This window comes from Bombyx mandarina, chromosome 12, assembly GCF_030267445.1.
Source record: "Bombyx mandarina strain Sakado chromosome 12, ASM3026744v2".
NCBI classification, from domain to species: Eukaryota; Metazoa; Arthropoda; class Insecta; order Lepidoptera; family Bombycidae; genus Bombyx; species Bombyx mandarina.
This window is the reverse complement of record NC_143219.1, coordinates 10,539,063-10,563,770: the sequence shown is the minus strand read 5'-3', so window position 1 is coordinate 10,563,770 and position 24,708 is coordinate 10,539,063. Positions and strand designations below refer to the sequence as shown.

Here is a 24,708-nt window from a genome sequence, read left to right as displayed (position 1 = left end):
TAGCCCGTCTGCTCATTTATACGATAAAAAAATAATGATATTTAAAAGTAAGATTCATTTAGGTCAACTATACGAGTATAACAACTTATAATATACCTATATGTATAACTTAACAAGGAAAATTAATAAAGATTTTTTTAGAAAATACAAATTATTGCTCTATTGATATATGCATAATTATACTATTGTAACAAAAGTTTATCAGTACATTCAAGAGTTTACAAAAAAAAAACATTTCACTATAGGTACAATGACCCCAAATAACATTGACCTCGGACCACAGAATTGTTTATTCAAGCGCAAAAAATCAGTGGACCAATAATCCTGAAACGTAAGTTTATCTGCTTTCGATACTACAAAATAATTACTAAAATATACGAATTAGTTGTGTGATTTGTACAAACACAATTATACTAACTTCTCATTGTGGTCACCATAGCCTGAGAGTACATTTCCTTCACAAGCATGTGCAACCAATAATATTAAGTGAGCGCACGTAACAAGTATGAACATTCTAAAATTTAAATAAATATATTTATTTCAAGGCTCGTGGAGCCGCGGGCACACATATTATTATTTCAAAACTAACGGAAATAACAAACCAAACCATTTCTTGGTTTGAAATATCTCGATAACCTCTATTTTCTGTTACTAGTACCTACTTAATAACCGACACACAATTTAAGAAGAATGTTCTAGATTCGGGACAGATATTTCTCGTTGCTTTTTTGTCTATTTGTAACGCAATCTCTCTGCCAAACTGACTAAGTTGTTTCTTGTTTTCATCGACCGGGCTTGACCCCAAGTTGTTCTGATTTTAAATTGGGTAACACACAGCAATGACAAATCAAAAAAAACATCCTCACAGTACTATTAAATCTAATTTTCTTATTTCCTCTACGATCGGATTGCAGCACTTAGCGAACAGCGAAGATTTTAAATGCGAAAACAATCATAAAAGTAGTTCAATTCAAATCATATGTTTGGCGATGCTTTTTTTAGTGCTGTAGATTTTTTTTGTCAGGAGGAAATCGCCGGTCTTCCGCCCTCCACTGGGGATGTAGGGTGGGACATGTCAGAGTCAAACTAACTAAAACCTCCTATCGCTCAACAACCAACGTCCAAACCGCGCATGAGACAGAACTCATGAAAAGGCAAAGACCGGAGACGCCGGACCAGCGGTCGTCGGCGCCAGGACCACCAGCCCTCTCGGTCGGCAGGCTATCCGAAGCCCGCCTAGATGGCGCCGGTTAGAGTGAGCTATCCTACGGAATACCCCGCTGGACCAGAACCAGCGTCGGTCGAGGATAGCCGGCCTTCCATCACCCGGATGCTCTTACGTAAAACACGTGCAGAGCAGCTTGCACGTCGTCTTCTTAGGCCCCTTCGCCAGTCCCCAATCAAGGCTTGGGCGAGATCCGCCTCCCTGGCCCCCGCTCGGTGGCGGCGGGATTGTGCGTCTCTCACGTGCCCCGCCGCCTCATTCCGCCAGATGGTGCACTGGCAGAAGTCGAGCATCGCCTTCCACCACTCATCGTCGCCGAGCATCGATGCCACAACACTCGGCAACGACAACTCGTTTCCTATTTTTGCGACGAGGACACGGCGCCACCCCTCCCATGCGGGGCAGGCGACGAGCGTATGCTCTGTCGTGTCCAAGTCGCAACCACAATGGTGGCACTCTGCCGTCGGCTAGGCGGTGATCCGGTGCAGGAACTCACCGAAGCAACCATGCCCAGTGAGCACCTGCGTAAGCCGGAAAGTGAGGCGTCCTCTGCCACGATTCACCCAATCCACAAGGACCAGGCGAATCGCTAGTGCTGTAGATGAGCTAGTTTGCCTGCGGTCTACTGTGTTGTCGTTAGCGGAACCGATTTACAATATATAAAAACGTAAATGCCCCTAACATAGCTCACTGAGTTTCTCGCCAGATCTTCTCAGTAGGTCGCGTTTCCAACCCAGTGGTAGATTCTGCGAAGCACTGCTCTTGCTAGAGCCAGTGTTAGCAACACTCCCGGCTTGAGCCCCGTGATCTCACCTACACGTCAAGGAGAAGCTGAAATAGCCTCTCAAGGCCATCAGTATAGGTAGAAAAAAAATGCTGTCCATCTTAAGACACGAGGTTAATATGTCGATTTCCAGTAAATGTTTAATAATTGATGTCTATCATAAATATTATAATAATACACTTAATATAATAATTTATGCCTAGTCCGGCCATAAGTTCTGTTACAAATGAAAATTTTTTTTACATGAAGTAATGTAATAAATATTATTAAAATTTATACCTACATATTCATTAAGATCTCAGCAACAAAATAAGAAAATATTCTATTCCTAAATGGCCTTTAGCTTTTATACAGGCCTATAATATGTTTGGCCACGAATCTATGGATTTACGCACTGTTTCCAAGAGAAATTTCCTCACTGCTTGCTCCAAAGATTTTTAAGAGACTCAATGTCGCTGTGTCACTTAGAGCAGGCCATGTCCTTTAAAACTGTCCTTAATTTGAAAAGGTTGAGGTCTGGGCTAGATGAGGGCCAGCCTTCAGCTCTTATAAAGTCCGGAACGTTGGTTTCAAACCAAGCTTGGTTAGTTCGTGCCTTGTGACCAGATGCAGAGTCGAAGCCACATAAAATATCTTTTCAAATAAAAATAAAGAAAGATTGCATTAAAAATATTTTTTTATTAAAATATGTTTACATGTGTCCATTAATATGTATTATATCATACAATTTAAATAAAGTTTTAAAAATAATTATTACTTTAATTGATTAACAACAATTATAAAAAACACATTGAAAATAATTTTACATTATCATTTTTAATATTATAAATTTTAATGTAGGAGTGTGTTTGTTTGTGGTTTTCTTTTTCACGTCGAAACGAATCGATCCGGCGACTGATTGACATGTTTTTTTTTTTAAAAGTTATTGTTTCCGATCAGAAGAGTGCCATAGGCTAACTACATTTTGTCCCGAAAAAATATACATACCCGCGGGAAACCGTTTTATTGTCTTTGGCAAAAGAACATGCCACTTTAGAAACCACCGCTGAGTTTGTTTCGCCGGATCTTCTCAGAACTGTGGCTTTTTTTGGAACCAGTGGTAGAGTTAACATTGTTATTTATATTTTGACATTCGACAAGTGTGTTATGCTGACATCTAAGTTGAAATAAATGATTTTGAATTTGAATTTGAATTTGAAAAAAGAATTCCTTGACCACGCGGGCGAAGCCGCGGGTAACAGATAGTTGTAATTTCAAATACAACATCCCCTAAATTGGAATTTCAAACCATAGGCACACTTTCATATGCGTCAATAACAGGTACACCCTAAGCATTAAAAGAAAGATTTTGCCAAAGGCTGTTTCGTATGAATAACCTGGTGCCTTCATGACTTTCAATTTTTCTGTAATTAATTGCAGTGGTGACCAGTAAGTTGACAATTTTTTTTTTAATTTGTATCTGAAATTTTCTTGCATACTTACCGAAGGATTTTACAACGCGAATGCGGTTACCCACCTTGAGATATAAGGTTGAAGTCTCAATTGTATAACGGCTGTCCCACCCTTCAGTCCAAAATGCATGACTACTTCGCGACAGAAATCGGCAGGATGGTGGGACCTATCCGTGCGGGCTTACAAAACGCTGTTTTTTTAACGCTAGGAATCCCTTTACGGAAACCCGATCGAGGGAGTAACAGGCCGGGCTATATCGGACTCCGTCGCCCCTAGAGAAGAAGAGAAAGATCTCGGTCTTCCTCCTCCTCCTCCAATTCGTCCCAGGAGAATACGCCTTGAGAAAGAAGCGCGAGGTACCGCAGAACTAACCACTGACTAAACCCCATCGAGCTCCCCCACACCGGCTAGACGAAACTGCTTACCTTATTTACAAAACGCCCTACCACCAATATAATTCTGTAATAGCAAAACAGTTTCAGAACAGTTTTATGTAGAGAAGAACTGTTTGTTCCTCCTCTGTTTTATCCTCTAAACAAAGCTAATTTTGACATAGGTAGCTTCGACATAATAATATTATGTACTTTTTCAAAATCATTGAAAATGCGTATCCAGTGACGTAAAAACACATAAATCATTCAGTTAGTTGTGTTATTTTGTAAATATTCTGAATTTGATTATGTAACTGTATTTGCTAGTGATAAAACCGATTTTGACCCACTTACTGAAGTCAGGTCGTAAAGTATTATAACATGCTTATGTAACTTCATGTAACTTACGGCGCTAGCCTCATGCTGGAGTTTGAAGATTACAGGTTCTAGGCCTTTGCTCAACATAAAATTACTGAAATGATATGGGCTAGATTGATCTCATGATGATGACATAAGATTAGATGGTGATCCATATCACCGCACGCTTCATTAAAGAAAATCGTTATAAATGATCAAGTTCCCTAAATTTTAAATCGGGACGTTCGTGCTTACGTCTACTAAAAAAAATTGTAATTGTATATTTGAAAATGAAATATATAGGTATCCCTAATGAATAATTTAATTTCTCGAAACTATCTACAAGGTAATTTAATTTAAAAAGTAATTAATTTCAAAAATAAATCAAAGTAGTCATTTTATTTATAATATAAAATTATGTAATATTAAATTTTGTATTTTTTTTGTAATTTTCATTTTAATTAAAAAAATACTTTAAAGTAGACAAAAGGACCTCAGATTCGGTTCAGCCATTTCGGACTCTAACTCTGACTCGACAATCATAGAAAATGACATTATTCAAACACAGTATTCAAATGATTATTTACAATACCTTAGTTATCCGTGACCACGAAAACCATAAAGTATTATATAAAGTAAAGTACACACATATGTCTGAAATAATGTAATCACAATAAAAAAAAAACGAGACTAAGCGGTAAATGTAACTTGAAAGTTACATTTTTATTATTGACTAGCGTTTATAGAGTTTGACAATTCAAACCCATTTAGATAAGAAATTAAAAAACATATTAAATGTCATAGATATAGAAAGCGTGTGATGAGCGAAAAAAAAAATTTAAAAAATTATTTAAATGATGACATTAAATGAAAAGATTCGATTTCTTTGATCACAGATAATGATATCGACTGTTATTTTTACAAAGAATTTATTTTCAATAATAAAAATAATGTTAGTGGCAGTTTGATTAATCATTGCGTTGCGTTCTTGCGCTTTTTTTATAGCTTAGTTGGACGGATGAGCTCATGATGTTAAGTGGTTACCGGAGCCCATAGACTTCAACAAAGTATGTAAATGCCGCCATCCATCTTAAGAGATGAGTTCTAAGTCTCTACCCACTACTAACTACTACTACTAACCCACCCTATAAACCGAAACGCATTACTGCTTCACAGCAGAAATAAATAGGCAGTATCGTTTATCCGTGTGCTTAGTGCGAGTTTTTTAACTTCTCGATCGCCCGAGAATAGTGTGAACACATTCAACAAATGCATGTGTGTATTTCATACAATATGTAGTGAGAGTGACGTAGCTAGGTTATTCTAGTTTTTTTTAAAACTATGTGTGTAACCACTATGTGTGATTAATTTTTATCCGAGTCCTAATTATTCTTAAATTTTAAAGTCACACGAAAGTATTTATTTATTTGGGAAACAAACAGTACCATACAAACATATAATATTTTAAAACATAGCTAAAACAATAACCAAATATGTTTCCACAATCAAAATCACATTTAAGTAGAAAGTGAACAGAGAAGATAAATTTAGAAATTTAAATTACAGAAAAAAAAACAAAAGCAACACAATACGCACATATTATTTTGACCATCAATTTACACTTTAAAAATATAATAATCATCGACTAAATTACCTTGTAAGTGGGTCATACACAAATAGAGAACAAAAAAGTGCAGCAAAAAAAATATCTCATAACCAGTGTGAAACAAACTATTTATTATTTAACTATTGATTATCAATATTTTAATCACTGTAACCGAGATCAATATGTCTTATTTTTGGCATAATCGCAATTTTTATATTTTTGCGGACCACAGAAAAGACGATTTAGTCTACAAGAGAGAGGAAAAGCTGTGATGCAGCGTAAGCTAAAATATATTAAGACAACATAATCAAACATATGTAGCCACTGATATAAACGAATACCGAAACGCAAATAAAATGTCAAAATAATCACATTAATTGGAAAAAAATTAATAATAATAATGTGTACAGAAAGGAAAATCCCTTCGGTGGACTTATGAAACAAAACAAAATTTCGAATGATAATAATTTTACAGCCATGGTATATTACTCGTATATAATTCTTTAGATAGCTAATGAATTTTAATATGCAATGTAATGAAATTTAAGGACTTTGATTATTTCAAAATATTTCCAGAGAACTATCAGAATCGTCTGAATCAGCATGAACTAAAACGAAGCAAGATATGGACCAACCCACGACCCAAGGGTTGAACCCCCTGAACGAAATCAATAGAAATAAAAAAAATGTTTTCGTTTCCTCTATTTACATTGATTAGATTTATAATTTTTTTTATTGCGAATATAAAATGTACTAAAAAGTTTGAGGCTCTAACTTAGAATATCAAATGTTGCCAAAATCAAACCTCTTTCTAACCAACTTTAAAAAAGGAGTAGGCCCTCGGTTCAACTATTTTTCTACTAACTACTTTCTCTACTTAGACCTACTAAGGTATGTTTCTTACACATTTTCCGTGGACATAGTCTTTTCGGTGGACATCGGGACCACATGAAAGAGGTCCACAGAAAAGATGTATTATAAAAACTCTTGCGTAAAGAAATTAACTTTGAAGTTAGAAATCAAGCAACATGCTTTTCATTTACTTGTACAAGTGCTCAAATAAAAACAATAAATATACATTTTTATAGATAATATTTACATGTCCGTAATTGGAACAGGAAAGAACACTTGATCTTTTACGTTTATGTGTGTTTTGGAATAAAAAATATATTTTCACTCGCACTGGAATCGAAACAACAAAATATCAAACGCCGGAATGGCCACTATTTAGTGATGCCAACAGTTAAAAACATAAACTTAATGCGGTCGAATAAATTAAAATTTGATGTCGTTTTATCGCGTCCACAGAAAAGACTCCATTTCATGTAACCATAAGTTTATTGGATTTATTGTATACAGATAGTAACCATATATTTTTTTTATTCTCAATATTATCATCTTTATTATATTGTTTGTGTTACAAGTAAATAATTTTAATACATAGGGTACTTTAACTGTTTTTAAACATGGCTCAAACATTATACCTTCGCCTTGTAACAGTCCACAGGAAGAGATTTTTTTGATGTTTAACGCCATCAAAATGAATTTATGAAATGTAATATTTTACAAGATACGATTAAAATGAGTAGTAATATAGTACCTTTACGATTTAAATACTTTCAAATATTCGCCAATTTGCTCTTTTAGATGATACATTACTATAACACTTTTTTTACCCTTTTTGTGTATGACCCAAGTACTCTAAAATAGCCCTTCTATATGCCACAAGTGACAAGCAAAAAATATCAGCATCAGAGAACTTAGCATCATACAACCTACAAGATCTACGGACAAATTTCGTTAGAGGCATATTTCGTTCGAGCCGTGGACATGTGGAAGGTCTGTTTAGGACGCGCGGAAATACGACTACATTTAAATGAAATTTTGGAAAGAAGATAGCTAGAATCGATCTCATCATTTATTATTTTATATAAAAACATTTGATCCCTCAGTAGCCTACAATCGACTAGTTTTTTTTTTTTTTTTTATTGCCTTTGTAGGCAGACGAGCATACGACCCACCTGATGGTAAGTGGTCACCGTCGCTCATGGATGTCAGCAATGCCAGGGGCAGAGCCAAGCCGCTGCCAAAAAATTCTGTCGGTTCTGGTGAGTTAAAGCGACGACAATGATATAAAAGAATACGGTAAGTATACGGAATATTCTCGTAAAAATACATTATTGTAGACTATTTCAGAAATCAAAACTCACATAGTAAAATACAAAAATGTCTCTAAATACCACAACAACCTCAAGTAACCTTTGACCTTCACCTGAACGTCTAAAGATTACAATTTGAATAGAATACTTGACTCGGGTTCATGAATCGTAAAACAATAGATTTTACTCAAAAATTAAACACGTAAGTCCATAATTTTAGAAATCAAGGAGTTTTGTTGGAAAGTTTAGAAAAACGTCAGGTACTGTAAAGCACTTTGTACTCACTCTCTGAACTCATCAAAATTATTCTTAACATTTCTTATGAAGCAGACAAGTCTAAAAAATTTGGTACCCAATATTTATCACACGAATAAACTGTGACAGCGTCCTTAATTCGCTAACTTTATTTATCTATTTCGTACTGTTGATACTGTTTTCGTTGGTTTTTATTGAAATATTATTGGGCTAGCGAGTCCGTACCAACACCACCCTTCACATATCTGTGGCGAAGCAGCAATGCGTTCCGATTTGAAGAGTGGACTCGAATCGACTAAAACCCACTGTCGTTCAAAAATCCCCATCCGAGTCAGGTTTTTACTCGGAGCGCATGTCTCCCTACCACCGAACCAATAGACGTCGAGCTGGTGGTCTTCGGTGCCATAACCGCAGAGGGTATGGTTCGTACACCCTCGTAACCACTGAGCACCTGAGCATCAGGTGGGTCTTGCGATCGTTTAATCGTCCATATACCATATATATATAAAGCACACAAATCTCTTGGTAGCAAGCGATTCCCGAGGCCCATAGTCATAAACCGTCACCCACGTCAGAAATGCAGTTGACATGTTTAACAAGTGCCCAATGTAGACGCGTTAGTATCCCTATCTTCAAAAACATTCTATCTCATTCTCATATACCATATATATATAAAGCACACAAATCTCTTGGTAGCAAGCGATTCCCGAGGCCTATAGTCATAAACCGTCACCCACGTCAGAAATGCAATTGACATGTTTAACAAGTGCCCAATGTAGACGCGTTAGTATCCCTATCTTCAAAAACATTCTATCTCATTCTCTTGGACGCTAAATCCTATCTTTATCTCTTTTCGAGTGCCATTTCCGTTTCTTCGAGCTTCAAATCATAAGGGTGCTAGAGAAGCTTCAAAAACTGGCCTAACACATTCAAAAATATTGAGTTTACAAAAAAGACACTTGCCATCGTTACAGTAGAGAGAGACAATATCACTATCACCAAAGACAACATTTTTACTGCCTTATCGTTGCCGCCGTTGACTACTCCCCGAATCCTGATCATGCAGGAGCCAGTCACCGTCGACGCCCTAGACACGTCCTTACGGATCCATCAGATCCAATAACCTTTGCATTAGATGCCTTCAGCTCTAATACTAGAAGCAGGCTTAGGGACCCCGGTAACCGTACTCGTCGAACTCGACAAAGAGGTCGACGTGCAACCTAACCCATGCATCAGCCCGCTGAGTTTCTCGCCGGATCTTCTCAGCGGGTCGCGATTCCGATCCGGTAGTAGATTCATTCGCGAAACAATTGCTCTTGAGTTGTTAGGTCTCCTTCGGAGGCGCTCGGGCAGTTGTTAGCAAATCCCGCCCCTCTTGGCTGAGCCTTTGCTCGCCCACCTGTCCTGGTGAAACTGGAAAGGCCTTCGGGCCACCAGTAAACTTTCAATCATAAGAAAGAAAAAAAAAAAAAAAAAACCTTTTTACTAGCTCTCATAAATACTTTATTCTTGATTTCACAACCAAACATTATTTTGGTCAAACTAAGTTAATAGTAAAATAAACGCGACAAAGTTTTGTAAAACAAGTACATGAACGGCAATGTTTTAGCGTTTCGATAATATTAAATATTTCTTTTATTGTAACGATAGACAGCATCTAAAAACTTTTAATGTACACTAACGACTTGTGTGGCTAGACTGTAGATATTACTTATACTATGAATCTCAATAATTAATTATTTACGAGTCTAATTTCTCGGATAAGAGCTTGACATTTCAATAGTACATTGACACTTATAGCTCATATCTCAAGTTGGTTGCAATAAAAACTTTACATCAATTAACACTAACGCTCTCTCCCGCGGATCAGTTTCTAGTACTTTAGGTTGACTAGGAACCTACTGGAAACAAAACACACCTACAGTATTTCTTGTCGTCCAATTAAATTACTTATTTTGCACTAGCTATTACACGCTGCTTCGCTCGCAAAGTAGGAAACAAAACAAAGGGGCTTGTTCTTTATAAATGAAATTGTAATAAACAACGCACTTTCGCTTTTATAATATTCGTATGGATTAGTTTATTGCGTACATCCATGAACAACATAATTACTGTCATTTCGAATAATAAAAACAGCGAATACATGAAGTACTTAAAATATATGTTGTAAATAATTATCGTAATCTACACGCGTTGCATAATTTATTTACTACTGTTTTGCACCAGTTTTTAATTTAATTTTTTTGTTCTTCTTCAGAATATCGAGTAAAATTCGATCTAAAATCAATTTTTTTGAAAGCTGAAAACGGTCGCCATTGTTGGAAATCTGAAAACATTCACGTTCGAATGACTAGCAAATCTAGCCAAAGTACTGGGTATTTCGCTAGGCCCCCCTTTTTATATTAAACAACTACAATATTTTTTTTTGGGATGTATACTATTACGATAGAAATGTTTAACCACGTTATCAAAATCTACCCGTCCCAACTCATCCTGATTTTGGCATGTATTTCAAGGCCGCTATGACAAAGTGTATCTTTTCCCTGATGTGGAAAGAAGCAGACGTTATCGGCATAAACTAAAATATCCTTCGACGAGTTACCGCCGGATTAGCCTCATGTCTCTAGGCAAGCTGTATGAGCGTCTGCTCTACAAACGCCTCAGAGACTTCGTCTCATCCAAGGGCATCCTCATCGAAGAAAAATTCGGATTACGCGCAAATCACTCATGCGTACAACAGGTGCACTGCCTCACCGAGCACATTCTCGTAGTGCTTAACCGACCTAAGCCTTTATACACGGGAGCCCTTTTCTTCGACGTCGCAAAGGCGTTCGACAAAGTCTGGCACAACGGTTTGATTTTCAAACTTTTCAACATTGGTGTGCCGGACAGTCTCGTGCTCATCATACGGGACTTCTTATCGAACCGCTCTTTTCGATATCGAGTCGAGGAAACTCACTCCTTCCTGCTCACGGTTGAAGCATCACAAGGCTCCATCCTTTCTGCGCTCCTTTTTTACTGCGACCCATTTAGCCTTATACGTCGACAACATGACCGTTTATTATTCGTGTAGAAAGAAGATATTTACCCAGCGAAAAGCACAGCGGTGCTCTTTCAACTCAACCTATATTTCCTCCCGTATTAGGCGTATAAACCTCAAACCACCGATCACCCTCTTCGGCTAATCAGTATCCTGGGCCAGGAAGGTCGAGTACCGGGAGTCACCCTGGATGCGTCGACGACATTCCGCCTGCACATAAAAACTGTCCGCGACCGCACCCGGCTTATTATCGGCTGACTTTATCCTATGATTTGTAAGCGGAGTAAAATGTCCCTTCGGAATAAAGTAAGCTAAACGAAAAAAGTAAAAAGTTTACTAAACTTGCATAAGGCTCGTCCCGATACACTTTTGCAGGTTATCCGTTGGAGCTCCGTGGTTCATGAGGAATGTTGGCCTACACGACAACTTGGAACTCGTATCGATCCGGAAACATCTGAAGTCAGCGTCGAAACGGTACTTCGACAAGGCTATGCGTCATCTTATCGTTGCCGGCGCTGATTACTCCCCGAATCCTGCCCACGCAGGTGCAAGTTACCTTCGACGCCCTAGACACGTCCTTATAGATTCATCAGATTTTAGTGACTTAACTAAGTGTGTAAAAGTGCAAGAGATATTATGTAATTTATTTAAAGCATAGGGAATGTTTTTTTTTTCTTAGATGGGTGGACGAGCTCACAGCCCACCTGGTGTTAAGTGGTTACTGAAGCCCATAGACATGTACAACGTAAATGCGCCACCCACCTTGAAACATAAGTTCTAAGGTCTCAGATGTCCCAGGTATAGTTACAACGGATTCAGTAAGATTGTTCAGTGGTATTTATTTAGACATAGATCATAGATCTCTTCGAGATAGCCTGTTGTTGTCGAGTGGTAGTTAGGGGTATTGTGAGCCCCCACCATACCCACGGCAGACACGAAGGCAGACGTCCACCTCATGGTGAGCGATCATTGATGCTTATGGACATCAGCCATTTTGACCCATCGGTAATCAGACCAAATTCGGTGATATTTTTTATTAGTTAATTTTTTTATTTGTAAAAAAATCATCAATGCCATGTCACTAAATTATTAAGTAAATGTGTGATCGCTCAGAATAGATTCACACTAGTACTCGTAATCTTTTACGATTCAAATAGGCCGTCTAAGACTAAGTTCACCCCACAAAAAAATGTCCTACGCGGCCTGCTGTTCTAAAAGCCATTATATTTTAGTATCCATAAAATGTACGACGCTAAAGACAAGGTTCTCTGAATCACGATGTAATTTCAAGTATTTCGTAAACCATTTTTTGTCGATGAACAACGAATGAGACCTGATTATTCACAATTTATACTTTATACATTTTTTTTATTGCCTAGATGTGTGGGCGAGCTCACAGCCCACCTGGTGTTAAGTGGTTACTGGAGCCCATAGACATCTACAACGTAAATGCGCCACACACCTTGAGATGTAGTTCTAAGGACTCAGTATAGTCACAACGGCTGCCCCACTCTTCAAACCGAAACGCATTACTGCTTCACGGCAGAAATAGGCGGGGCGGTGGTATCTACCCGTGCGGACTCACAAGAGGTCCTACCACCATTTAAACGCTGAATGCTTAATACTGGAAACTAACAAACTTATGAAAAGAGAGACTAACGTTAAAATTATTCAGTCGATGCCTCTTTTCAAATCTACGTGATGTCAAGAATAGTGAGCAAAGTAAGAATTGATATATTTTAGAGATGGTTTTAATTTAATATTTATTGCTCTAGATGGGCTCTATTTTCCTGCAATATCAAATCAGAAATGAGGAAATTCGCAGGAAAGCCATAGTAACCGATAGCTCAAAGGATTGCGACCTAGAAGTGGTAGTGGGTAGGGCGCATTGCTCGTAGAACGGATGGCGGTTAGAGCCGAAAAGTTCTTGAGAGGCGACCGCGTACCGGAAAACGTAGCGTGAGGTAGTCTTCACATAAGATAGATCGACGACCTATTGAGGTTCGCGGGGATTGGCTGGATGAAAGCAGCGCAGGACCGATCTTTGCGTCGAGGCTTGGAGGAACACTATGTCTAGCAGTGGACGTCTGTGGGCTGACAGAATAGACAGGCTCGCGAGCACACAACCTATCTGATATTAAGTACCTATCAGAGCTAATACCGTCGTACATTTTGAGACAGTTTTTCAGTCTTCAAGATGTGGACTATCCTAGTAATATTAAGTACTCATGCTTACTCAAAATGCTCCCCAGCTAGTCAAATTTTTTCTACGTTCTAATCGTTAAAAGTTTAGGGGCTGTACCCTAAACTTAATCCATTTACGGTGCTTACGAGTGCTTTATTTTTAATCCATTTACGGTGCTAATGCATCGAGGATAATTTGCTGTTTTTTTAGCAAAAAGTGCATTATACTCGATGGTGTTTTACCATAGAGAACTTTAAGGTTTAATTATCAAAATGCTTTAGATAGATAGAGTACACGACCCGGGTCTCCCCTCGTAACTGCTTCTCCCTACCCATTCGCTGGTAGCCTAAGGGGCTATTCCAGTTACGCCCGAATGGGTAGGTGAGCTCACGGGTTCAACCTAAGAGAGTTTGCTATCATTAGCCCGAGCAAAAGCAGTACTTCGGGAAATCTACCACCAGATTGGAATCGCGACCTACTCTCAGTGGGTCCGGCGAGATTCTCAGTGGGCTAGCTACTACTACATTTCTTTAACTCATAAGGCTCTTGCTCCTAATTGACTACTTGTTTTTGTTCAGGGGCTATGCTGACCACTTCACACCAGGTACGTCCCAAGCTATCTACGTGAATACCATCTATGTTAATAAAAAAGAGAAGTAGTAAACACGGCCTATGTTTTTTTTTTGTTTTTTTTTTTTTATTACTTAAAGAGTGAACGAGCTCACAGCCCACCTGGTGTTAAGTGGTTACTGGAGCCCATAAACATCTACCTCATCCGAAACGCATTACTGCTTCACGGCAGAAATAGGCAGGGTGGTGGTACCTACCCGCGCGGACTCACAAGAGATCCTACCACCAGTGATTACGCAAATTATAATTTTGCGGGTTTGATTTTTGTTACACGATGTCGTTCCTTCACCGTGGAAGTCAATCGTGTTCATTTGTTGAATACAAGTTGCAAAAATCGCGTGCAACCCACTATTGTGATTTATTACATTTTCTTTAATAAGCCCAAAAATTCAAGTACCTTTATAATTACTCAATATCACGAGTATCTTTATAATTGTTACGACATTATCGATATTAGCCAATAGTAGTTGACTTCCCACAGCACACGCTGTTCTTAGCGGTTTTTTTTTATTCTGGGTTCAATGAACCACGAGACCTATTTTCAGCACGCCATTTTATTGTTACTCAGTTGATAGTGCGCTCACCATTTTATTTACTTAGAGATTATTTATGTTATTGATCGCAAAAAAAAATTAAGAATCTGCCCTTTCCATATCCTCTGCTAATTCTTCTAGTTTCTATTCGTTCCAGTAACACTGTTCGTTTTATAAACAAATATTTATGATTAATTATTTTAAGTTTCAATGAATGCTATTTTATTCAAGGTCATAATGTATGATGATGGTCCAATGATGAAACAACTTTCGGAGTCGCTCAACTAGCCAAGAGGAAATACTTTAGTATTCACTACTTATTAAAATTTCAAATGAAATAAATTAATATTGTTATGACTTCTACGAATGCAAAAATAATTACAGTCTCATTGTATTTTAACTAAGTATGAACAATATACAATAGTAATGGTTTTTAATACAAGAGTGGAAGCTCACAGTAGATTATTTTAAAATTATTTTTTGCCTATATTATTATTTAAACAACAGCTTTTCATTCCGACGATAAAGTTTTCTTTAAGCATGAAATAGACTGAATTAACACTCACGAATTAACACTAAAAACATGTCATCATTAAACGTGCATTTCAAGTGTTTCCTTTTTCGCAAACAACATAAATATTAGACACTTGAAATACTTCAACACCAAACGAGAAAACATTCTTTTTGAAGTTATACTTCTTTAGGCGCGTTATGAAAAATTGATGAGAGTGAAATTTTACGATGCGCGCGCACCGTGACACAAAATTAACAGAATGAAGTTGCCCACTAAATCGCTCATTACAATACGACCGACGTAACTTGGCGAGTCTGAATATAGCCGCAGGTGAACTTTCCGAACCGTACCGAGAATTACCGAATTTATACGATATCAAGAAAAGGGATGTCTAATATGCGTGTTTGAGGACGTTCTTTAATCGATTTTTTTTCAAATTGATTAAAATTTAACCAAATAAAAAAGAAAAAAATTTAATAAAAATAAAGTATAACTTTTTACGCGCGTACATAAGTACACGCACCCTTTTTTTCTAGTCGATTATGAGCTCTACCTGTGTTGGTATTTCTTGTTCAATTACCAGTAAATCATCGCAGAATTCACTGATAGCTTATAAACAAATATAATGCAAATTTTATGTCTAAAGTTTTTAATTCTTTTAGCTCGCTACATATGCCTCTGAGCATAGGATCTATCTGGTAATAAGTGACTACCGAGGCCGATAAAAATCAATGTGAATGCTGCCACCTTAAGATACGAAGTCTTTGTTCTTTATAAAACAATATTGGAGTTTTTTTTCGTTTTTTTATTTATTTATAGAAAAACACATTATTGTATACATAATACAAAGCAATCGCTATAATGGCACACTTATGATGCAACATTTTTTTTATATATTATTTAATTACACATAATTCACAATTCCGCATATTATGCACTAACAGAAACATTCGTTACTCTATTCATGTGACAATACAATTTGCATAATTAAAACACAATAACATATTTTAATAGATATATTAATAGGTAATACAATAAAAAAAAAAAAAAAAAAAAAAAAAAAAAAAAAAAAAAAAAAACCTGAAGCAAATACTTTGTATACCCTTTTTACGAAAATTGTGCGGACGGAGGAGTATGAAATTTTCCACACTCATAGAAAATATAGAGAACAAGTGCACAATGCTTATTTTGTTTTAAAATAATGCATAAAAGATACATGAAATCAATAAAAAAAACATTACACACACTACATACCATATATTTGACGCACACACGCATGCATACTATTTATTGTCAAACTTTTGTTCTTGACGTCTGTTGTCAAATTGAGAATAGATTATATTATTATATTGTTTGTCTTTGTTAATATTTTTTATAGTGTATTCTTGGCGAAATTTTTTATTATAGAAGTATAATATACAATCATAATAGTGTACAAACTTACAATTCCAATTAATTATAGTCGAATTTCGACTACTGCGGGACCTCTAGTTTTTAGATATTTAAATAATAACATTCTTAAGTAACTTAAATCCCTTTATAAGCCAGCGTTCTGTTTTTAAAATACTAACATCATGTAATAATGGTAATAAAACAATTAATATGAATGCAAAGTATATTCTTAAATAAATGAAATTCATTCACTCAATTTAAATTACGTCAGAAATAAAACTGTTTGGATACACGACGTAGAATAAGCAAATAATTTTATTCAGGAAATAATACATTAACTAACTGCAAACCGAAACACAATGAACAATGACACCATGACCTTTGTACGTAGTTTAGTAAAATTCATTTTGGAATCTTCTCAATTACGTACTTAATAATAGTGAAAATTTCACTTGTGAACACACATATCTACTGTGGTTGTTGGCTTTCAGTCAACTCTAAAAACGTGCGCCCTGAATTGACGTACGCTTCCGCTCATCTATATCGTCTTCTTTTTTTTATTGCCCTTGTAGGCAGACGAACGAGCACATAGCCCACCTGATGGTGAGTGAGGTTCAACTCCCACATACCCCACCCGCCGCACGGATGAAGATCCGGCGATTCCTGTGGAAAAAAAAAGAAAAAAAAAGGAACTTGTTATATGAATATCACATGAGTCTCTTTTGTTTACTTTAAAAAGCATTGGAGTTCGTCCTGTGCTCCACGGTTGCTACAGTACAGTCACAATGTGCGATCACTCATTTGAGATCTCAGCCGCAACAGCAGCTATCGACAGAGACCGAGCTGAACCACGTACTAGGCCAAACCATCATCACCATCATACCTTTTTTGTAAATGTTCATTTGTAAATCAATTTGATTTTTCTTCACAAATTCAGTGATAACCTTAAGAGTAATTAAAAGTAAAACTGTAATATTATGGAAAGATGGTGACCGAGATAGGATTACTCAAGTGACAGGTAACGAGGTCGCTAACACGTTTGAATAAGCTACATATTTCAATGTAAGCACTTGTATAGAACAACGTTCCTGATCCACAGTATGAATTTGCTAAGCTGCGAAAATAAATGTATATATCAAGATATAATTACTTCTTTTCCAAGAACTCTTTGTCGGCATCTATATAAAGTTGTAAACGTTTAGATCAGGTACCACACAAATCCGCAAGTCTGTACTCTTCGACTACCAGAGCCTGTTTGTTACGAAATTGATGTTATTTATTTTGGAGGGAAACATAAAAAGCTCACGGTATAGTACCAAATCGTGATATAGTCTGTAAACATGGCCTGAACTGAAAACAGTGTGTTGTCCAGCTTGTACTTAATTGCTTTAGAGCTGCATTAATTAATTTCAGTATGTAGCCGGAGTGGAATGAGAGTATAAAATAAATTATTAGTTTTTCCTCAATCTACAGAAGAATATGTACGTCAGCATAGCCAAATATAAACGATGTAAAGAGCAAATCACTTTTAAATTAAATACTTGTAACGTATTTATTTGGATAAGAATTAATATCATCTTTATAAAAACACCTTCACAAATAATGCTTTATTTTAAAACAAATTTGGTTTTTAGATTGAGATTAAGATTGATTTTAAAATTAGAAAAAAGTGTTATAGTGAGCCAACCTTAAAATAAAGACAATTAGACTTTTTTAGAACTTTTTAGGACTTTTAACCGTTTCCACAGCGCACGCAGCAGAAGCTCTCAAACGGAAAAAAAAACGATTTTGAAGCATTCTTTATTAGTGCCCCGCTCTTATTAGTCTTAGCGTGTTGTTATATAGCTTATATAGCATTTCTCAATAAATGCGCTATCTAACACTAAAAGAAGTTTTCAAGTCCGATCAGTAGTTCCTGAGCTTAACGTGTTCAACCAAACGAAAAACTTTTCAGCTTTATAATATTAGTATAGATTATATAATCAGTATTATATAGTCTAATTAGTATTATTTAAAAATAAATAAATTAGTACACATCAGCAATACCAGAGGCACAGCAAAAACATTTCCTGCCTGTCAGAGACCCGACATCCCACATTTTACCCAATACAAATGAATTATTAAACGCCGGAACGAAAAAAACGATGAAATACAATTTTAGGCCAAAACTTTACTGTGGATGAAAAACTATACAAATAATTGAACAAAAAAATTACAATCGATTGGGTAATTGTTAGTATTATAATTAGAAGTTTAATTAATCAACAACTGCAATAAAAAATAGCTATAAACATCATTTTATGCCTGCAAATGTAAAAATTCAAGAGTGTCACATTGCAATAGTAACAATTAGAGTTATGTAAAGAAAACTTTGAATAGCGCCAAAAAAGTATATTTTTTATCTTGGACATAATATAACGCTGCAGTCATCTATTGGTTTACTCAAGTTTAATACTACACAACAGTCAGGAATCAACTTACAATACGAATTGCAAAATGGCTGAAAATGATAATGCAATAAATAAAAATCCCAAAGGCGAAGAAAATTAAGACAAACGTAAGCGTAATTAAAATAATATGCACGGCACTAACTTGCCTTGCAATAAATTATATTGTAAATCGGATGGATTATTTAGTTAAAAATCGTTATTCCTCAATAAGGCAAACCAAACTAACGGAAAATGAATGTGCTTGCTGGCATTACTCCATAAAAGTTTATTAAAAACCCTCTAGTGGCTTCTACCCTACAAGTTAAAACGTTATAGGTTCCTTCTAAGGCTACAGATGCTTTAAAGTAAAATCAGAGTAAATTATTATAGTAATTCATAGTCTTATGAAAGGCTACCAATACTAATTAACTGCTGGCTTCCCGTTTAATTATTCGGCAGTACTCACTGCCCTCCTGTTTTTGTTTTGTTCATTACAACGTGGATGCGGCCATCTTGAGAAATACATTTAAGTCTCAATTATATTGTATGACAGCTCATCCAAGAGGCATAAATAAACAGATAGCGATTCCTAATCAACAAGCTCACGATGGGCCCTACCTACTTATAAGCCATAACACAAGCTTGTTCTCAGACTCGTCACATCTATGGTTGAATAATTGTAGATTTCCACACCACTGAGTCCAAATAAGCGAGAGAAAAGCAATTTACTTCCAATAAGGTTCATTATGGATTGTTTGTCTTGGAGATTGGTAAATTATTACAATTGTATTGCTTTTCTCCCTATTAGACACCGAAACAAACAAAGCGGTAAATTTGTTTACAGGTTACATTTGAATAAATTTTAATGTATTTTATCCGAATCTAAGCTGTAATTGGATCGTATCCGTTCGTAGCCTTCGTGGAATTTTGTATGTTAATACAAGAAATTGAACGCGCACATAACAATACCCATGTGCACAAACAAATTCCCCGGTTTAATTTCTCTAAATAAACGCATTAGTTAAGTTTTATTCAGCTTAGTAAAACTAACAACAGCTAGCGTGGCTGTTCAAAGTTCTGATGCAAGCAGTATGAAACCTATGATAATCAGATAATATCTTGAATTGAACAAACCTTTTCGTCTCAATACTTGAAAGTCACTTCCACACACACAGGCATGCGCCTGCCAATATAATTAGCTTTTTGTTAACCATAAACAAACAAAATGTTGCAAACATTATTATTGTCATATATCGTGTTAGTAAAACTGATAGATTATTATATAAAAGTGATGCTATAAAAACTAATTTTGTTTGTTGAGTATTGAAGAAAAAAATAATAAACTATTATTGTCAACTTCAACAAAAGCATAAATTATGAAATAATGTATTTAATTTTATCTTTTCAGTTCACGTGTTCAAAATCCATTACGCCGAATGAAAATTCTGGAATTAAATAAGGAATCTGCAGCAAACTGTATGAAAAGAGTCTTAACAAGAGAAAATGAACTCATTAAATGAAACATTAAACGACACCGCAAATGCTTCGAGGCCTGTAGACTCTACTCGTGTTTTTGGCCCTCAAAGAGATACACTGTATATAGTACTGCCTATTACAATTATCTATACATTTATATTTATATCAGGGTTATTGGGTAACATATTCACGTGTATCGTAATTGTACGCAATAAAAATTTGCATACTGCCACCAATTATTACTTGTTCAGTTTGGCGATTTCGGATCTCTTACTATTAGTGAGTGGAATGCCACAAGAAATGTATTCTATATGGTCCAAGTGGCCATATGTCTTTGGGCACACATTCTGCGTCATCAGAGGCCTGGCTGCTGAAACTTCGACTAACGCTAGCGTCTTAACGATAACATTGTTCACGATCGAGAGATACCTAGCTATATGCCATCCATTTGTTTCACATAAGATGTCAAAACTTTCCCGGGCAGTGAAACATGTAGTTTTATTGTGGGTCGCAGCCCTTGCGCTAGCATTACCACAGGCTCTTCAATTTGGAATACGCCAATACCAGGGTGTGATCATGTGTCTACAAACCCGTGTTATAATTGAGCACTCGTTCGAAATCTCGACATTTGTCTTTTTCTTAGCGCCAATGGTTTTAATCACAGTGCTATATTCATTTATTGGACTAAAACTCAGAGAAAAAAGTAATGTGAAAGAACAAAATCAGAATGATTTTGAATCAAGTATTAGATATAGTCACAAGATGTGTCGGAAGCCAAGCCAATCAACGCGGAGAGTCATCAAAATGTTGGGTAAGTTGCTATCTACGTTTATATAAAATATGGTTTTATTATGGATGGCCCAAAGTAATATCTTACAAACAATACATTTAGGTAAGATAGTGATATAATATTAAAAAGCAATTTACAATATGCAGTTTCAATAAATGAAAACTTGTTTTTTTTATTACCGTCCATCAACATGAAGTTTTTATTTTAAAAAGTATATACTGCCCGTCCTTTTTGAATTTGAGGTAGAAATATCAGTGAGATTTCATATGACAGTTAGGATAGCCTTTCCTACCACTAACCTAGGATATCTTTTCCTTTTCAAAAAACGAATTGTCATATGTAAATATAATTTCATTATGTCTATTGCGCAGTGGCAGTTGTCGTCGCTTTTTTCGTCTGTTGGGCTCCTTTCCACGCGCAACGTCTTGTCGCTATCTACGGCACCAACGAAAATCACCTCGCAAAATCTCCGATCCTGTTCTCAGTATACTTGTTCTTGACTTACATCTCCGGAATCTTCTACTACATGTCGACGTGCATCAATCCTATCTTGTACCACATTATGTCGAACAAATTCAGAGATGCTTTCAAGGTAGTACATTTTTAATGGTTAAATAATTCAGCATTACTTAGAAGTATTATGATTATAACAGTAACATTGGCCAGCATTTTAGTAAATATCAAAATAATGTTGTGTTTGAATACAATACTACTATTTGTAACACTGACAAACTTGAAAAAAATTATAAAAATCTGATATTAATAGAAAACATTTGCTCATAAATTTATGGAATTCCATAGCCGGTATGGCTAACCATAAATGTGTAATTTCATCATCACTTCGTCTTTATTTGCCACAGTATTTTTGTTCATAGACTTCTAACCCTCTATGCATTAAATTTGAAAAAACCCTAGTAGTCTGTACACGCTTTTAATTAGTAGTCATTTATTATTTTTAATTTTTACTTCACTTCTCACTTGCACTTCTCTACGCGCACTTACCCAGTTTTATTGTTTTTAAGCCAAATAATGTTTTGTAAAGCGCTTACGTTTATATTGTTGTTTATTAAATAAAAATTTGAGACCATTTCACCAGATTTAACTGGCACTGTTTCATTTTCAAGGCATTTGATTCGAAATTGAAATTTAGTCCCTCATCTGAAAGTTACACGGTCTGTCACAATTCAATGCCGAATAAGTAGATTGCAGATCTGGATATCGCAAAACATGCCCCATTGTAAACTAAACACTTAATCAACTAAGTATAAGTTAGTAAAATTAGCAGACGATTGTTTTCAGATGACCCTGTGCTGCTGCGGGACGCGCAATGATGCCGCCGTCAAGCGCTCTTCGTACACGGCCATGGCATTCGTGCGGAATCCGACGTCCAGCGGCACTTCCAATTCAGGTATATCTATATACTAATTATAAATCTACAGTGGTTTTTACGGATGTTCCGTTATAACTACTGAACCATGCATCCGATTGACTTGAAACTTGGTATCCATGTACAAAATGCATGTACTTAATGGATTGGCTAATATTTATATGAGTGTTGGACTCTCTACACCAGTTGCGGGGGTGTTAATGATGAGAATCTTTGTGAGAAATAATAGTGTTAATTTTAAATGCCCAGCGAAGCGGACGAGTACAGCTAGTACTCTAATAAAAACAAGTTTTTACTCATGAAGTTGCTGTTTTACAATACTGGCCATCTACAATACTTTTTTTTTTTTTTTTTTTTTTGTCAGGAGGAAATCGCCGGACTTCCGCCCTTCACTGGGGATGGAGGGCGGGGCATGTCGGAGTCGAACCGACTAAAACCTCCTGTCTCTCAACAACCAACGTCCAAACCTCGCATGAGACAAAACTCATGAAAAGGCAAAGGGGGGAAAGTGAAGCGTTTAGTGCGGAGCACATCTCTCCCATCACCCTCCCCCTCGGGACGCCGGACTGGCGGTCGTCGGCGCCACGACCACCAGCCCTCTCGGTCGGCAGGCTATCCGAAGCCCGCCTAGATGGCGCCGGTTAGAATGGTCTATCCTACGGAATACCCCGCTGGGTCAGAACCAGCGTGGGTTGAGGATAGCCGGCCTTCCATCACCCGGATGCTCATGCATAAAACGCGTGCAGAGCAGCTTGCACGTCGTCTTCTTAGGCCCCCTTCGCCGGTCCCCAGGCCGACATGTGAGGGGACCCGAAACACTTAGAGGGCCAGGGCTTGGGCGATATCCGCCTCCCTGGCCCCCGCTCGACGGCGGCGGGCCTGTGCGTCTCTCACGCGCCCCGCCGCCTCCTTCTGCGAGATGGTGCACTCGCAGAAGTCGAGCATCGCCTTCCACGACTCGTCGTCACCGAGCATCGATGCCACAACACTCGGCAACGACAAGTCGTTTCCTATTTTTGCGACGAGGACACGGCGCCACCCCTCCCATGCGGGGCAGGCGACGAGCGTGTGCTCCACCGTGTCCAAGTCGCAACCACAATGGTGGCACTCTGCCGTCGGCTCGGCTCCGATCCGGTGCAGGAACTCACCGAAGCAACCATGCCCAGTGAGCACCTGCGTGAGCCGGAAAGTGAGGCGTCCTCTGTCACGATTCACCCAGTTCACAAGAACCGGGCGAATCGCCTCGACGGTCCTACGACCAGCCGAAGGATCGGCCAGCCGTCTAGACCATGACTCCAGTACGGACCGCCGAGATTGGGCCCTCCGCGCTCTGACCACACTGGGGCTGGGACGCGCCACGCCCCGTACACGAAGGTCAGCCCGCCACTGATAGTCAGCAGCGAGCGCCTCCGCCTCCAGGACCCAAGGCGGCGTCCCAGCCAGTACACACGCCGCCTCAAAGGAGATGGTGCGATAACCACGGATGACCCTGACCGCGATGGTGCGTTGCGGCCGTTGCAGCAGCTTCGCTACCCCCACGGCCAGGGACTGGCCCCACACGGGCGCCCCGTATAGGGCCATTGATCGCACCACCCCTGTATAGAGACGGCGCGTCACCTGGTCAGGCCCCCCAACATTGGGAAGGAGCCGGCTTAACGCGCCGGCCACCCCCAACAAACGAGGGACCAGATTCTGAAAGTGAGCACGGAAGGTCCAACGACTGTCTAGAATGAGGCCGAGGTACTTCAACTGCACCCCGACCCCGATACGGACGCCTCCAACCACGATATGGGCATCGACAGGTGGCACTCTCCGGGGCCTGTGGAACCACATGGCCTCGGATTTACTGAGCGCCACGTCGAGGCCCAATCTCCTGATTTTGCCGACGACATGCGCCACCCCAGCCGTAGCAAGACGGGCAGACTCAGCAAAACTCCCCCCCCGGGCCACGACCAACGTGTCGTCTGCGTAACAGATTACGCTCAGGCCCGGGAGGAGGGCACCCCTCAGCACCCAGTCATACCCGATATTCCACAAAAGAGGGCCGAGCACCGACCCTTGTGGAACACCGCGCACGACCGGGAACCGGTGCACGATCCCACCGTGTCCGGTACACGTGACCG

At 38.0% G+C, this 24,708-nt stretch overlaps 1 protein-coding gene across 3 annotated transcripts in view; it reads left to right on the top strand.

Annotated features, from left to right (window-relative positions):
• The window catches only part of Dhr-1 (diapause hormone receptor-1), a 34,590-nt gene that overhangs the window by 5,656 nt on the left and 4,226 nt on the right, over positions 1-24,708 (top strand). Inside the window, exons 2-5 of one of the 3 annotated variants that reach the window (XM_089731696.1) lie at positions 246-331; positions 20,341-21,219; positions 21,570-21,790; positions 22,498-22,606. In XM_089731696.1, coding sequence (XP_089587822.1) covers positions 20,436-21,219; positions 21,570-21,790; positions 22,498-22,606 — 1,114 coding nt within the window. In that variant the 5' untranslated portion in view covers positions 246-331; positions 20,341-20,435. Of the gene's footprint in view, positions 1-245; positions 332-20,340; positions 21,220-21,569; positions 21,791-22,483; positions 22,607-24,708 lie in introns of all 3 variants that reach the window. The other 2 variants (XM_028176672.2, XM_089731697.1) reach the window with 2 other exon arrangements.